General features: G+C 52.0%; 7 protein-coding genes across 7 annotated transcripts; 4 read left to right on the plus strand and 3 right to left on the minus strand.

Annotated features, from left to right (window-relative positions):
- Positions 1–139: 139 nt before the first annotated feature.
- On the plus strand, positions 140–2,411 carry W97_08637 (uncharacterized protein; the record flags this gene model as incomplete). The annotated part of the gene is made up of 5 exons (XM_007786504.1): positions 140–199; positions 259–448; positions 502–885; positions 944–1,168; positions 1,852–2,411. The coding sequence occupies 5 exons, from the start codon at positions 140–142 to the stop codon at positions 2,409–2,411; spliced, it is 1,419 nt and encodes a 472-aa protein (XP_007784694.1).
- A 342-nt stretch (positions 2,412–2,753) lies between these two features.
- Positions 2,754–3,723, plus strand: W97_08638 (uncharacterized protein; the record flags this gene model as incomplete). The annotated part of the gene is made up of 2 exons (XM_007786505.1): positions 2,754–3,049; positions 3,105–3,723. 2 exons carry the CDS (start codon positions 2,754–2,756, stop codon positions 3,721–3,723), a joined length of 915 nt encoding a protein of 304 aa, XP_007784695.1.
- A 1,063-nt stretch (positions 3,724–4,786) lies between these two features.
- Positions 4,787–6,617, plus strand: W97_08639 (uncharacterized protein; the record flags this gene model as incomplete). The annotated part of the gene is made up of 4 exons (XM_007786506.1): positions 4,787–4,869; positions 4,926–5,146; positions 5,202–5,687; positions 5,764–6,617. The coding sequence occupies 4 exons, from the start codon at positions 4,787–4,789 to the stop codon at positions 6,615–6,617; spliced, it is 1,644 nt and encodes a 547-aa protein (XP_007784696.1).
- A 520-nt stretch (positions 6,618–7,137) lies between these two features.
- W97_08640 (uncharacterized protein) lies at positions 7,138–9,054 on the minus strand (the record flags this gene model as incomplete). Its single annotated transcript, XM_007786507.1, has 5 exons — positions 7,138–7,230; positions 7,283–7,966; positions 8,021–8,409; positions 8,465–8,744; positions 8,800–9,054. The coding sequence occupies 5 exons, from the start codon at positions 9,052–9,054 to the stop codon at positions 7,138–7,140; spliced, it is 1,701 nt and encodes a 566-aa protein (XP_007784697.1).
- Positions 9,055–10,808: 1,754 nt separating this feature from the next.
- Positions 10,809–11,099, plus strand: W97_08641 (uncharacterized protein; the record flags this gene model as incomplete). Its single annotated transcript, XM_007786508.1, has 2 exons — positions 10,809–10,993; positions 11,057–11,099. 2 exons carry the CDS (start codon positions 10,809–10,811, stop codon positions 11,097–11,099), a joined length of 228 nt encoding a protein of 75 aa, XP_007784698.1.
- A 410-nt stretch (positions 11,100–11,509) lies between these two features.
- On the minus strand, positions 11,510–12,060 carry W97_08642 (uncharacterized protein; the record flags this gene model as incomplete). Its single annotated transcript, XM_007786509.1, has 3 exons — positions 11,510–11,927; positions 11,984–11,997; positions 12,052–12,060. 3 exons carry the CDS (start codon positions 12,058–12,060, stop codon positions 11,510–11,512), a joined length of 441 nt encoding a protein of 146 aa, XP_007784699.1.
- A 452-nt stretch (positions 12,061–12,512) lies between these two features.
- Positions 12,513–13,402, minus strand: W97_08643 (uncharacterized protein; the record flags this gene model as incomplete). Its single annotated transcript, XM_007786510.1, has 2 exons — positions 12,513–13,116; positions 13,167–13,402. The coding sequence occupies 2 exons, from the start codon at positions 13,400–13,402 to the stop codon at positions 12,513–12,515; spliced, it is 840 nt and encodes a 279-aa protein (XP_007784700.1).
- Positions 13,403–15,680: the final 2,278 nt, after the last annotated feature.

Below are 15,680 nucleotides of genomic sequence, written 5' to 3' on the forward strand. Positions count from 1 at the left end.
GACCCTGACGCACATAAGCAACTCGTTCCGCAGTTTCTTCGACCCCTCTTCGTCTTCCTCTCATATGTTCTCAATCCATCTGTGAATATATTACCGAAAACACACATATCACCTACTTCTACACCATAAATCTTGCACAATGTCTGACGGCGCAATCGAGAAGGGTGTCTTCACCAAGAACAACACCCAGGCTCCCAAGGTGAGTGGCAGCTTAATGTCATCGTCATATGATGACTCAATTGACTGACTACCCTCTAGGATGGGCGAATCCTTCCCCTCTTCTCTTTGAAGGGGAAGACCGCCATCGTTTCCGGCGCTGGAGCCGGTATCGGTCTTGCCGTTGCTCAGGGCTTCGCTGAGGCCGGTGCTGACGTCGCCATCTGGTACAACAGCAACAAGAAGGCCATTGACCGTGCCTCTGATATCGAGAAGGAGTATGGCGTGAAATGTACGTAGATACTCTGCCTCTCATCTGTGAGTTAGCAGCTGACTTTTGCCCAGGCAAGGCTTACCAGGTCAACGTCACCGACGAGGCCTCCGTCAAGAAGGCCGTCAACGAAATTGTCGACGAGTTCAACGGCCGCCTCGACGTCTTTGTCGCCAACTCCGGAATCCCTTGGACCCAGGGTCCTGCCACTGACGGCGAGATCTCCCACTACCACAAAGTTGTTTCGACTGACCTTGACGGCACGTTCTTCTGCGCTCGTGCCGCCGCCGACGTCTGGAGGCGCCAGTGGAAGGAGGGTAAGGACAGCAAGGGGAACAAGCTCGAGAACTTCAGCTACGGTAGTTTCATCGCTACGGCCTCCATGTCAGGCCACATCGTGAACATCCCTCAGCTACAGGCTGCGTACAACGCTGCCAAGGCTGGTGTGATCCACCTTTGTAAGCGGCACTGACGTTGCCAGAACTTGTTGTGAGTCCATAGCTGACATGTCAACAGGCCGCTCCCTCGCCGTTGAGTGGGTCAAGTACGCCCGCGCCAACTCTATCTCTCCTGGCTACATGGCCACCGAGATCTCCGACTTCATCCCCCAGGAGACCAAAGATATCTGGAAGAGCAAGATCCCCATGGGCCGCGAGGGTGAGACGGTGGAGCTCAAGGGTGCTTTCTTGTACTTCGCCTCAGATGCTTCCACTTACACCACGGGTGCCGATCTCATCGTCGGTAAGTTTACTCCCTACACTCCTACCTTTCCCTACCCACTGTACGTGATGCTGATGACCCCGTGTCGCGCTTAAGATGGTGGTTACTGCCTCCCCTAGTTTGATAACGGCGTCGTCAAAGGTGAGAAAAGTGACGCTACTCGTTCAATATCGATGGTTGTATGAAAATCTACATGAAACTGGGGACTTGTATCTAGCGAATCTTGAAGGTAGAGGTGAAAACTCGAGAGAATCAGTTGAAAGCAGTAGTTCTTGAGTGATTGACTACGATATCAAGTGAATGAACTGCGAAGACACGGCAGAAGATAGACAGTCCCCAATGTGAGCCGCTACGCGGACTATCATCTTGAGAAGATGTGAGGCCGGGAGTAGTTGTAGCCGTTGAACATCCGAGGCATTAGCGTCTCCTTCGATAAGTACGCGACCGCTTTATATTAGCATTCCCAAAGAAAGTGATTCTTAGTTCGGAAATTACAGAGAAGCGAAATCCTTCTGGGACCTTGGACGAGAGTTCACAAAGCTCATAGCTCCTCGATCTTATCTTATCTTCCGCCCTCGATCTTCTCCCCTGGGGCTCTTATTGCGCATCAACCCCAATGACTCTGTCCATGAAATATAATGCCTGACGAACGTTCGTGTAGTTCGCCGAAGCAGAAACTCCAACATGCTAACCTCTCTATACAGACCCCCACCACCTTCTTCAACAAATCCCCCTCACCGTCTCTCCATTTCTTTCCCTACCAACCGCCACTACCCTACCGTATACCTACAAATCCCTCCCCTCGACCCTACCTCCATCTTCCATTGACGCACCCTCCACAAGCTCCACCACCGATCCCGTATCTCGAACCCTTCGGAAGCCTCAGTATGTCGTGTCCGAATCAGGCCATGCGGCGCACCCAGACGACATCATAGAGTCCTGCCGCAAGCTGCAAGAGCACCTGACTCGCATGGAGTCTGAAGCCCGGACACTTGTGCAGAAATGGCAGAGCGATATCAGGGAGCGGGATCTGCAGGAGAAGCGGAGGGTCGCGCCCGGTTGGTTGGATGTGCAGGAGGGAGAACGGATGCTTGTGCCTGAGAGGACGAGGCGGGATGGCGCAGAGGGTGGTGGGGCTGGGTCCCAGGTTAAGGATTTGATGATGGGGGATGAAGACATGGCTGGCATTAGGCATGATGCAAGTAAGGAGAATAGGGAAGGCGAAGAGCTGGATCGCGCGTTTGGTGGTCTAGGATTGAGATGAGCGCCGACAAAGTGAGTGGCATTTTCTGGGAATTCTGGCGTTGTAAGATCGGGGCATGCAATCACGGATGCACGCTGCTTGGCAGTGAGGATGACGGCTTGAGGTTTCAATCACCTCGCAGACTGCGTATAGTTGCGGCGACAATACTCGTACCCCAAGGGCTTATCCTTCGGAGTTAGCGGAGTTAGTCTTGTCAGGCAGAAACATACTCCGCAGTAAAGCCGATCTGTTTTGAATGATTTCGATTGCGAACTACTCGTATGAGCATCATCAATATATTACAGCAGCGCTGAGCCAAACCTAATTAACAGCCCGGCATATCCACCCAGACCGAACAACACGATGGCCCTTGAGATCGTCCGCGAGGAACCCACCCTTGACTCCTTCACCAGCCTCGAGGAGCATCAGTCGCAAACCCCAGGCCAGTTCTACGGCGGGAAGCCCGTCCTGCACCACTACACATCAAACGCCCAGCTACTCATTGGGGAAACTCAGCTTGACGCACAGCCCGCATTCGCGGTACTTCGCAAACCAGGCGCCGATCCAGCCACTGTATCTGCTATCAATGGCGGTGCAAATGGGCACCGCCACTCGGAGACGGTCACAGTCCCTCACATCGATGTCTGGGTAACCTCTGAGTGCGTTCTGCCATCCCAAACCTGACATTGGCTGCTGTGGCTAACTCTATAACAGGCGGCTTATTCTCTTCTCTACCCACACAAGATCCGGCGTGTCCATTCCATACCCAAACATCTCACTCCACGCTATACAACGGCTCTCCGCACCGGTCTCTACTGCACCTGTTGCAGACCAGCAGGGCTTATACATGCAGCTTACTCTCAACGACACCGAGACTATCAACTCGGAAGAAGACATCGAAACCGTGGAGATCACGCTCATCCCTACCACCACGTCCACAGTCGAAGAAGCTGCCATAACATCTGTCCCAAATCCCACAGCGTCGGCAACATCTGAAGCCACGCCTCCGCTGGTGCGAGAACTTAGAGCAACAGAATCTACATCGCCTATCCGCGCCCTCTTTGCCGCCGTATCCGCCTGCGCAGACCTACATCCAGATCCGGCAACTGGTTCAGATGAGGAAGGGGATCCGCAAACAGCGATGCCTGGCGCGGGTGGGTGGATAACATCAGAGAACATGCACGAATTCTTTGACGAGGATGGGCAATTCGTTGGTGGAGGGACTCTTGGGGGCGGCGCGGGGACAGTTAGGGGAAGGGATGAGGAGGATGAGGGGCCGGAAGCGGTAATGGACGAAGAAGGAGAGGAAACAAAGTGGCGGAGAACTGAGTGAAGTGTTTGACATCAGTAAGGGACGCGGTGGATTTCTAGCTCCTGTGGAACGGATCTTGATCACAACGATACGGTTGGCAAAGGTCCCGACTTATCTTGTTCATCTTATGATCCTGGGAAATGCTACATCATCCAGCATACTGCCGCCATGGATACCGCCCTACTGAGAAGAATGGATCATCCCAGTGGCAGAGAAAAGCTAGATGTATCCCGTCGCTCTGCGTTCATCGCTTGCACGCCAGCGGATGGTGCCTGGAGAGCTTTGAAAGGCAAGTTCGCTAGACTCCCAAGATCATGAAACCCGAGTTAGGTCATGACATTAAGGGAACGTTGCGCGATTGTACTCTAGAGATGAAGAGAAATGACTAGAAGGTAGAGAAAACAGAATCAAGCTCCACGAGTCTCTTCAAGGTGTTGCAGACCCCCAACATCTACTCGCTGTGGAAAAACTTCAATGACCTTGAGATACCAAGATATAGCCAGGGTAAAGACAATGTCCTTGCGCCAAGCATCAACGCGGGAACACCAAGGCCAGAACGGCTCGGGGCGGTTCGCATCTGTCTAAGAGATGGCCGGCAGGAGCGGCTCATTGGCTCGATGCCTTTAGGAAACGATCGCCTTGCAACCAACCCATAGCTCAGAAAGGGCCAAGGTGCTTGTCTGCAACAACCTCGCCAGTGATCTTACGTATCGGAGCCACACCGAGTTTCGATAAACCGCTACAATCGAGTACATGATTAATGGAAACCATCAGCGGGCTCTCTAGGAGTAGTGCGGTGCTCGCTATAGCTATCAAAAAGCGAAGTCGGCTACTGAGGCGAGGGCCGCCGCTCTCCAAGACCAGCACAGCAGGTCCCCTGCAGCCACTTGCTTATCGTTATCATACAAACAACATAACCAGACCAACTGATAGGTACAGAACCAGAGCTGGATATCCGAAAAGTCGAAGGACTATTTAAGCACTGTGTGCTCCACGTCTCGCGTGTGGCAGTGAGTAATCTTTTGCATTACCTCTACCGTCTGTCAAGACTCAGGCATAGTATACTGTACTGACTCGCGCTGCAATGAAGTCGATACCAGGCTTTGAGAGGCAGACACTCTATGTGGAGCAGCCAAAGAGCGTATTCGCGGACGGCAATGCAAGATGGTAATCCATCCTTGCGGCCGTGCTCATCTTGGAAAATTATCTAACAGGCCGAGCAGGACAAACAAAGACTTAGACCCCGTCCCGAAGAACGCACGGAAATGGGGCGTCACCAGCTTTATTGCGTATTGGATATCTGATGCCTTCAATGCCGCGACTTGGCAGTTCGCCAGCAGTATCATTGCTATCGGCCTTACGTACCGGGAAGCCATAGGCATCACTGCTTTGGCGTTCTTCATCATCAGCTTCGTGATCGCTTTCAATGGGGCTACCGGTGTTAGTATATCGCGCCTCGATTAGCCTCACTCTATCTGTGCTGATACATGTGCTTGTAGTTCATCATGCACCCTTCCCAGTCATTGCCCGAGCAAGCTGGGGTTTCTGGGGGTCATACATCGCCATTGTATCTCGTGCCATTCTGGCCATTTTCTGGTTCGCGATACAGACTATGAACGGAGCGAACACCGTACGGGTCATGATAGGCGCGATCTGGCCGTCCTTCCTGACTCTGCCAAATCACATCCCTAAAGACCAGGGCATAACGACCAACACTATGATCTCCTTCTTCGTCTTCTGGCTCATCCAGGTCCCTTTCCTTTACATGCATCCCAACAACCTGCGCTGGCTCTTCATGGCCAAGTCGGTGATCGTACCCCCGGCGTGGATAGCCATTCTCATCTGGGCCTTCGTCTCCACCAACGACAGCGAGAACTCCATGTGGAACCAAACAGCCACCATCTCCGGCAGCGCCTACAGCTGGGCGTTTCTGGCGTCGCTGACCTCTGTCATAGGCAACTACGCCACACTCTCGGTCAATCAAGGTGAGTAGCAGAGCTCCCTCTATATGAGAAAAGCATCAATCCACTGAGTTCTGATCTTCTGGTTTAAACAATCAAGCGGACTTCTCCCGGTACTCCCGCGTAAGCGTCAAGTGGCAATGCCTCTACGTACCCATGCTCCCCATCGTCTTCACCTTCATCGCCTTCATCGGCATCGCCGCCACATCTGCGGGGGCTGTCCGCTACGGCGAAGTGCTGTGGGATCCCATGGCCTTGATCTCAAATTGGTCCTCGCGCGCCTGCCGCTTCTTCGCAGCCTTTTCCTTCGCCCTCGCCGCGTTGGGTGTCAACATCTCCGCGAACAGTTTGTCAGCCGCCAACGACCTCACTGCGCTATTTCCCCAGTTCATCAACATCAGGAGAGGACAGCTGCTGTGCGCAGTAATAGCCTGGGCGCTCGTCCCCTGGAAGATTCTGGCGTCGGCGGGATCCTTCCTTAACTTCATGGCCGCATACGCCGTCTTCTTAGGCCCGATCGCCGCAATCATGCTTTTCGACTTCTGGGTTGTGCATAACCGCAAGTACGACACCCTGGCCCTCTACAACTACAACGGCATCTACAAGTACTATCACGGCTTCAACTGGCGGGCCATTGTCGCCTTCCTTGCCGGAGTGGCGCCCAATATGCCTGGCTTCATCAACGGAGTCAACCCCAGTGTTGATGTGGGGGTGGGAGTCAGACCGTATCAGTTCGGATGGTTGCTAGGATTCACGATCACGACGATATTTTACGTGGGACTGGAGAAGATATTTCCACCGCGGGAAACGTTCATCGAAAGGGCGGTGTTGCCGGATGAGGTTTACGAGAGGCATGAGGAGATCGAAGGGGTGGGTATTGAGGTGGAAATGGGAGATGAGGATAACGTAGGGGAGAAGAAAGGCTTCAAGGCTTGGGCGGATAGGATGCTATAGGTTGAGATGGGCGTGCAAGGCGCGAGCTGCTTCTGTTGGTATTCTCGCATTCATGCGCAGCTATACAAGTTCATAGGTGATTTCCATTGAATTTAATGTACTAATGGCTATCGCAGCAGCCCACTTGCGCCCCTTGCGGACGTTACTCAGATGTCTGTGATAATCTAGCTATCTCTAAGCCAGCGCTTTCACTTCCCACTACACCTCAGAGAAGGCTGCTGATTCTGTACTTTCTGCTATGGTGTGCTATCTGGGTGCGCTATCTACAAAGCGTCAACGCAGAACTAAGCCACCGGGAGGCACATGGCACTGACTACCTCGTTGTATTTGAGCTAGCAAGGCTACAAGGTGATTCACAAGCATCTTTAAGAATCGATGATACAGGGAAGTAGAGTCATGGACCCTGGATTCATTCATCGTAACTCGTTTGCCGGCCGATCCGCATTGGCCAAACTCCATAAATGTGCACATCGCTAGGCATGGTCAAGGCAATCCACAGATTTCAGTTGAGCGGCCCTGCTCATACATAGGCCAGCGTGTTGTCATCCCTAAATTTCGCAACAATACCCAGCTCCGCCTCCTGTCCGGCAACCGCTGGCCCAGAGACGACAATCTGTATTGAGTCAGAGTTCATTTCCCGACAAAGCTTCGAGCATGCTACTCACTGAGCCCTCAATCTTCTCATCCGTCGTCCGATGAGAACCTGTATCCTTCAACTTGACCTCCACACTACTTAACGGCACTCCAAAATGGCAGTGCTTCGTCCCCAGCTCCCTCCGATAATCATAGACATCCGTCTGAGCAACAGCGCCGCAAACCCTAGCAGCCGTAAGCGCATAAATAACCCTCGCGCCCGTAAACACCCGCAAATCCGACAACGCCTCCGAGCTCAGCGGCGGCGTATCGGCACCAGCCCTCTCCGACACAAACAACAGCCGCAGCTTGCCAGGCGTGGCGCCTACGTTTGCTTTCGTGGGCGCGTTCAGGCGTGTGAGGATGCTGTCGACCGGCATCCGACCGGCATCCAAGGCTTTGGTTTGCAGGGCGTGCGCGAGTTTCTTCATGCTGCCTACGACTGAGGTGGAGGTGTCGCTGTGGAGTTTTGCGGCTGTCTCGGCGGATGCGGCGATGATGGTTGGGGCAATTGTTCGGGCTGCTAGAGAGATCTGGACGCCGGGTCCCGCTACGGAATTGATGGCTACGGTGGCGCGGCAGAATAGCGCGGCTAGTGTGAGGGCGAGGGTGTAGGTGTGTGTGAGTGAGTCGACGGGAAGGAAGAGGTCGGAGGGATTCATGCGTTGGGTGGAGGGTAGAGCGTATATGAGCGCCGCTACTGCTGCTACCATGTTCTGCGAATCTGGTCGTCAGGAGATTTATGTGAGGTCGGGGTTGCTGGTACTCACCCCCTGAGTGAATTCCACGACCTGATTTTCTGCACCAGTCCTACCTTGCCAGACGGCGACGATGTTTCCAGGCTTCTGACCAGATTCGACTGTCGGTAGCTCCGCGGCCGAGTTGCGGTTCTCCTTAACGAGCTCGTGCCATACAGAGACGCCGATCTTCCTGCCTATACTCTCGGGAACATCGCCCCAGCCCACATGCCTGCTTGCTCTCTCGGCGACCCAGATCACTTCCGTTACACTCGCGCCTGCCTTTATGAGCTCGTCCAGAGGCAAGGACCCTGCCTGTGCAACCAGAGCATCGGCGTTGGTCTGCCGCAGCAGCTCCACGACTCTTGCATGCGGTTGGTTGTAAGGGAGGAGTATCGTAGTGAAGCCGTAGAATGCACCAGCTACCATCGCATCATCAGCATGGCATTAGAAGGTCTGTGGGTATGAGGCTCGCACCGAAGATTGTTGAAAGAAGCTCAATGCTGTTGGGTAGGTAAACCACAACACGCCTGCTGCCACGGCCCACGAAGTGGCTTCCAATGACAATGATCTCTTGCGTGACATCGCTGATCTTGTTGTCGACAATCTGTTCTTTTCCCAAGATGGTGAATATCTTGCCCGGCTGCCCAGCGCTTGCACCTTGTTCGAGGGGTAGTTCCCCTGTCACTCGTCTCCAGATGTCTCGTAGGTCGCCGTTCTTGCCGCCGGAATAAGGGGGTGCCCCCGGGTACTTGACCTGATTACCCAGTAAGCGGCTGCTCGAACGCTCCCCTCCGGGCTCCGGAGAATACCTGAAGACCAGCCCGTAATGGATAACCATGCGGCGCATCGTGAGACCGATATATGGCGGATTCTCCTGGCTGCCTGACCATGGACGCCGAGGAGCCCCTAGCTAAAAGCATTGGATGTACATCAGGCTCCTCTGCGTAGACGATAGCTCCAACCAGGAAGGCTGTGATCAACAGCGCAATGAGCGTGGTGTAGATGCTCCATCCTGAGAGGATTTCTGCTATCTTGGCGTCAAGCTGGTCGATCAGCCCGGCCATGTTCGCTGTCCAGGAAACAGCGAGTTTTGAAGCCTGAGGTGCACTCGACTTGTGCTAAGCTCGAGGGTCTGCGTGCAGAGTGACGCGGGGCATCTCAGCGGAAGGAAGACCGCGATAACGTCTTTCACCACCAGCTCGGCCGCGTTTCCCTAAGAAAACCACGAACTTTAAAAATTAATATCTTAATAACTAGCTACTATAATCACCTAAGAGTTTAACAGATTAAGCTATATATATAGAAGAGTAAGAGTAGATAGAGAGATACTAAAAATAGCCTTTAATAGCCTAACCAATTAGAGTTAAACTAACTTTTCTAAGTTTACTAGTAAAATACTAAGAAATTAAGAAAAGCTTATTTCTTAAAAAGTATAAGCTTTATTATAGTTTTTACTACTTAAGCCTAAAGAGTATAGACTAGTGCTATAGTATATAAAATCTTATAGCTATAGCTTATCTAACTAAAAAGTTAAAGCTAAAATTAGAATTACTCTATAAAGACTTCTCTAGTATTTCTTAGTAAGTACTTAGTTTCTTTAATAACTTTTTAATTAGTAAGGCTATAGCTATAAGATTTTAACTCTAGTACTAATAAGCTATTTACTCTAGATACACACTTAGAGACCCTCTAATTAGCTAATAGCTATTAAGATATTAATTTTTTAATCTTTCTAGTATTTACTATAGAACTCTCTTTAATCTTAAATAATAAGACTAGTAGTTACTATTTTTAGATTATAGACTATTAACTTTATACTTCTAGATATATACTATCTACTATTAACATCTTACGTAATTATATTAGGAGGCTATAAAGATATTAATTTTTTAATTTACTAAGGCGCTCATATAAAAACGTGGCCGAGCTGGTGGTGCGGCCGAGCCGGTGGTGATTTACGTTAAGTACCGCGATGCTCGGCATTTACCACCTCTCGCCCTCCCGCCGTATGGAATTGAAGGTGCACTGGGACTGTACGGTGGCTCAAACATGTCTAAGGCTGACCAGGTCCGATATCCATTGCCTGTATGCATAGCTACTTTCCTGAACCGTGTAAACAAAGCATGCCTGCATCCTGCGGTTGTGCCTTTCTCCGCCGCTTTCCGCCTCCGGAGCTTTCAACACCATCTGGGCACCATGGGCACTGGCATCAGATTGCCAAACCGGGTAAACACGGATCAGATTGAGAAAGCTCAAAGGCTGCAACTGCGTTTCAACTCGGTACTTGCATTAGGCAGTTTTCTCAGGCAGACACAAACTCACACCAGCATGGCGTGACAGGCTTGATGTATGGCTCCACCGCCGTGATCCTGCCCAACAGTCATTGCCTACCTACGCTTTCCATCGACCTAGGTACTTTAGTCGTGAACTCTCCCCTTGCGCTTTCCCTTTCCTTCCCCTCATCTTCCTCTGGGTCACCTGCACTGTTCTTTAGCGACAATTCCAACCCTTCCCACAACCTCACTGCGCACTCATACAGTGCATCCCTTGTGTTGCAGAACGCTTTCGAATCTAGATACTGTACACACTTCCTTGCCCTCACCTCGACGGCTTGTCCCGGCTTTAAGCTCAGCCTTAAATCCACTTCAGGTTCGTCTATAGCAATCTTCTCTACCGCGCCGCCTATATATAGTCCTCCGCCCAAAATACGCATTCGACATGGGGTGTATACACCAGAAGACTAACACAACATAGCTGTCTCTACCAAGGCACCATCATCTCACTACTCGCTTTACAATACACATCGCCCACTTGCACCATGACCCTCACGCTCCACCTCAGCCACCAAATCCGCCGCTACTCCCAGCGCGTCCCTCAAGACCCCAAGTACAGGCTCAAAGCATATGCGGTAATGGGCTACTGCGTTGCCGCCTTTACGCTGCCATTTGTGCCGCCGCTGTTGGAGACCAGGCGGAGTAGGGCTGATGGGAGCTATCTTACCAAGTACGTACAAATCGAGTGAGCTGTCTGTTAGGGGCTTCGCAACATGTGCTGAACTGTATCCAGGAAGCCGTTAGCGTTTTGCCCGAGTCCTTTGATTAGGAAGTGAGATCCTTTCCGGGACGATGCGTGGATGAGGCTTCATCGAACTGAGAGTTTGAGTGGTATAGCGCTACACTCTCGTGATGCGTTGCTGCGTTCTGCATTGCTCTTGGGACTCATGAAGATATGCATTGATGGGGTTCTGTGGAAGCAACATATGGAATGGATTACCCAGCGCGATTGATTGATAGTATGAGCAGACCTGAAATCGGAAAACACACGCGCTTCGACGCATTAATATGAGAAATGAGCGAAATCCCCTACAGGGAGGACACAGCCCCGATTGCCTCCGCCAACCCGAGCAGGGCATCTCGCGGTCAGACTTGTTCCAGTAAACCACACCCCCCTGGCTTTTGTACACGTGCGCAATCATGTTCCTCCTCGCCGCATATTAGATGCTTGTCGAAATACCGCCCCTCAAATCCCACTAAATCGATCCCCCTTCTTACTCCTAAACGGCTCGCTCGCCTCATACTTACTCTTCTCCTGCGTCCTCTGCCCCTCACTTAACGGCGCATGTCTCGTCGGCGCCGGATCCTCGCTCGCCTCAATACTCGGATTGCCCCCTCCGCTGCCCTCCACATCGCCCTTTCTCCAGCCATCCGCTGCGGTCGCCGCTATACTGCCTGTCGCCGGGGCTTGGGAGGTATTGGACTGTTTGGGACGGGAGGAGGATGATCTTGGGGAGGTGATATGCGCATCATTCTCCAGCCGCTGGAGATAGGCTTTGCGTTGGCGGTCGGCGGCGGCGCGCTCGGCGCGGTCCGCGTTGATGGACTTTTTGGCGAAGTAGTAGGCCCCACCGCCGGCGACTATTAGGACGCCCCAGCCGTACCTGTTTGGTGCTTGTGTGAGTCGAGTTCAGCGCAAGGATGGGGCGTAGAGCTTCACCAGACAGAGCGGATCTGCGGAATGATGTCAGCGGTATTTTAATAACGGTTGAGGATGCGGGTGCATACTGTGTTCATGGTGATAGCTTGTGCAAAGAAAAGGTCGGGCAAGCTTTAGAGGACCGAACTGCTGCCGCTCAGGACACTAAGTCACAGCTGTTGCGATAGCTGCGGAGGTTGCGTGAAGGTTGCAGCTTGGCGGGAGCATCATCGCGTGGTTGACGGAAGTATCCGCGATCTTCGACTCCCTTGAGACGCTGGACACAGGCACGTTGAACAGGGCAATAGCTCAGACTGCTTATATTTAAAAATATGCTACACAAGTCTTGATGGGTATCATGTCTATCGGCCCGGCCATAGCTCACAGCCGCCGCAGTCACTCCACTTTCTTCAATGCCAACTTCTTCCGCTCGAAGCTGCTCCATGCCTAAAGCGGCCCACGGCTCCAAAAAACCGGATAGCCCCTGGCTCCATTCAGAGCCGCGTGCAGTGTCAGGTAGTGCATCGACTGTCCCATCCTCCCGGTTCAGTCAAGAGTAAATGCTCCTTCCCCCCGGACTTCCCCTGCCCCGTTCATACAGCCACTTATTGTTCAACCCCACGCTCGCCCCCTTCCCACCACCCATCGGGGTCGGCGTGCCCGGTATATTCCCCAAACTCTCCGGTCCTCCATATCCACTCGCGCCAAAACTACTCGCTCCGAAACTGCTGGCGCCCAATGGAGAATCCCGTCCGTAGCTCAACCTCCTTGTCGACCCCTCTCCCATCGCTTTTTGCAATAGCGGACTCACTGTCGACGTGAACGGCGACCCGTTGCTCATTCCCCCTGCAGGACTTCCGCGCCCGGAAAGAGGTGGGTCGGATGCTGGACGCGGTCGACTGCCGCTTCCGCTGCCGCGTCTGGGTGTTGAGGAGCGCGCATAGCGTGGTGGTGTGATGTACTGCGAGCCTGGCGTCGCGGGTGTACTACTCGGCTCTAGACCGAGCAGTTTGCGCTGCGAGGGTGTAAGGGGTATATCGGAGAAGTCATCTTTGCGGCGGAAGAGGGGGTATAGGGCGGTGACTGCGTTGAAGAGTAGGATGAGACGGAGCGCTAGGAGGATGTAGTCGGAGTAGGGCGAGAGTTTAGTAAAGCTAGGGTGTAGGTCAGTAAGATAGAGTCGAAGAAGGGCTTGGGGATGTACTAGTAGCTGGATAATTCCGGTAGAAACGCGGTCGAGATAAAGGTAACCGCGAGAATTGAGATGTTCCACAGTATCATGCGGATATTCTGGTCGTTGAAAGTTGCTGCGTGCTGTCGTTGATTGATCTCATCCATTCGCGGATGTCTCCATGTTCCGGTAGGCGTGCTAATGTGAGGAGTCTGTACGGTCTGGGTCGCTTGGGCATTTGGAGTCAATGGAGCGGCTCGAAGAGCCATGATGGAGGGTTGGGAATCCTAGAGCTGTGTCTGCTAAGCACGCATGAGCTACGTAGCCCCAAGAGCTTGTCGGCTGCTAACTTACGCGTCGTCCGTGTTAGTTCCGCCGATATGGGCTCTGTCTACTTGCTGAGATGTTAGTTTCCGACCAGGACTGGGTGAGATTCCTAACTAATCAGCATTGTTCACGATTGAGCCTCTGGACGATTGCTTGTTACTGTGTTGATGATCTACGGCAAGCCACCGCCAAGCCCTTCCTCACATCCGCCGCAAATCTTCCGAACCGCACTACAGCACCAGCAGCGTCTAACTACGAGCAGGTGTTACAAGCTGTACGGTCAAGGCAATGGAGAGATCTATAGTACCATGTGATCTTCATCGCGGCGAGACCGACGCTTTCCAGTGTCTTAGCATCAAGATAGGTCTGAAGAGACACTGGAACAATGCAACAGAGCATATACCCGTCACTCCAAAGGGCACGCTGCGCACCGAGTCTCAAAGCTTGGAGGCGTCCGTACCTAATCACTGTAAGTCGAGGTTTCCTTTGCGGTGCCTGTGAAAGAAGCCTTTCACAATTTCGCCGGAACATGCCACTCTTCGCTCGAAGATGGAAACAGCTAGAGCCAGTTTTTGCTAGACGTGAGTCGCCATTTCAAGTAATCCGTTCCTTAGCGGTATCTTCCATGGAGAATCAAGAGCTTCACTAGCCAACGAAGACTGGTCCTAAGCCGGATTCGTCAGTGTCAAAGTCCTCGCCACTTGGAACAAACGATGGTTGCTCAATAGAATCGTGCAGAAGGGCTCTTTGTGACTTGAGAAGCCATGTATAGCTGCAAGTGGCTGATAGCAAAGCCCCGATCAGTTTATTATGTCACTGGACTACGTTTTGACATTCCAACGTCGGCTTGAGAGGCGCTGGCGACGTTTCGATGAGTTAGCGGACATATATATCGGACATACTAGCCTAATCAAGAGACATCCCAAACAGACGGCGAGGCGACCAGAGCCTCCAGAACTCGCCTCAGTGACACTTGAGTAGCATAGCATCACTTGCTTCCCATCGTCATAAGCTATGCTTTGTTAAGTTCGGATCCATGCAGGAGCCATGCTTCGGCCTGGTTCCACAACGTGTTGGGTACTCGCAGTACGGAGGAAGCTACCAAAATAAACTGGAATACGCTAATACAGCCACGGCGGGCATTATCGCTATCTAGCCTATTCTGGTAAGTGGTAGGTAGGGGTCTAGTCACAGCTTTTAAGATGTCTAAGCCGTCTCTCTGTGATATTTAGTATTAGAAAAGCTAGCTACGGATTCGGTCCTCTACTCACATCGGCGAAAATCTTTATCACCTCAGAAATGCCGAGCCTATATCCATCTTGCGAGCCGCTCGCAAGAAGGCCTATAGAGTATCTACGGTTCGGCGCTCCTATTCTCTCTCTTATTAATTGCAAAAGATTGCGCGCAAACTTTAAAAGCTTACGCGCGAACTTTAATACCTTTATCTCTACTATCTTTCTATACCATTAGTTCCGTATAATATACTATTAACAGGCTAAGATTATCACTATTGTATCTTTATATACTCTGCTTAAGTTTAAAATATTTATATTATAATATTTAAAGGATCGTAATGCGAGAACAACCACGTAATAGCTTCTTCTCTATATTAGTAAGAGAATAATTCCTGTGCGGCATGCAATCTTTTGAATTGACAAGAGACTGAGTGGGGGCGCCGAACTATAAACACCCTGTATGTGCTCGGCTTACTCGAGCTTCTCGGGCTTATCAAGCTTATCAGGATACTCAAGATCCTCAGAGCTGCCCGTGCTGCCCGTGCTGCCAAGCTGCCAAGCTACTGCACAAAGCTCCGTCTATCCAGTTCCGTCCAGCTTCAAGTCCATCTAGCTCCGTCTATCCAGATATCAACCACCACCGCGTATAGAACCGGCTGTAATATACGCCCGTGAAACTTTTGAAAACAAATGAGTTTAAACCGCCTAATTTCTGAAAACGTGGATATTCTACCTCTGCTAGCTAGGGGGTGAAAATCAAGCGAGAACGGAACTCCAAAGATTCTGCTTACTAAGCGGCTTAGCAGCTCGGGTATCTTGGGCAGCTCGAGCAGCTCAGCAGCTCGGCAGCTCGGCAGCTCGGCAGCTCGGCAGCTCTGAGTATCCAGAGTATCCTAATAAGCACGAGAAGCTCGAGCAAGCCGAGCATTCAGAGCTGAATCTGATGGATCAGATTTGCCGGCGTGCAGCTCGGAGCCGGATCTAA

This window comes from Coniosporium apollinis (assembly GCF_000281105.1).
Source record: "Coniosporium apollinis CBS 100218 chromosome Unknown supercont1.59, whole genome shotgun sequence".
Classification (NCBI taxonomy): domain Eukaryota; kingdom Fungi; phylum Ascomycota; class Dothideomycetes; genus Coniosporium; species Coniosporium apollinis.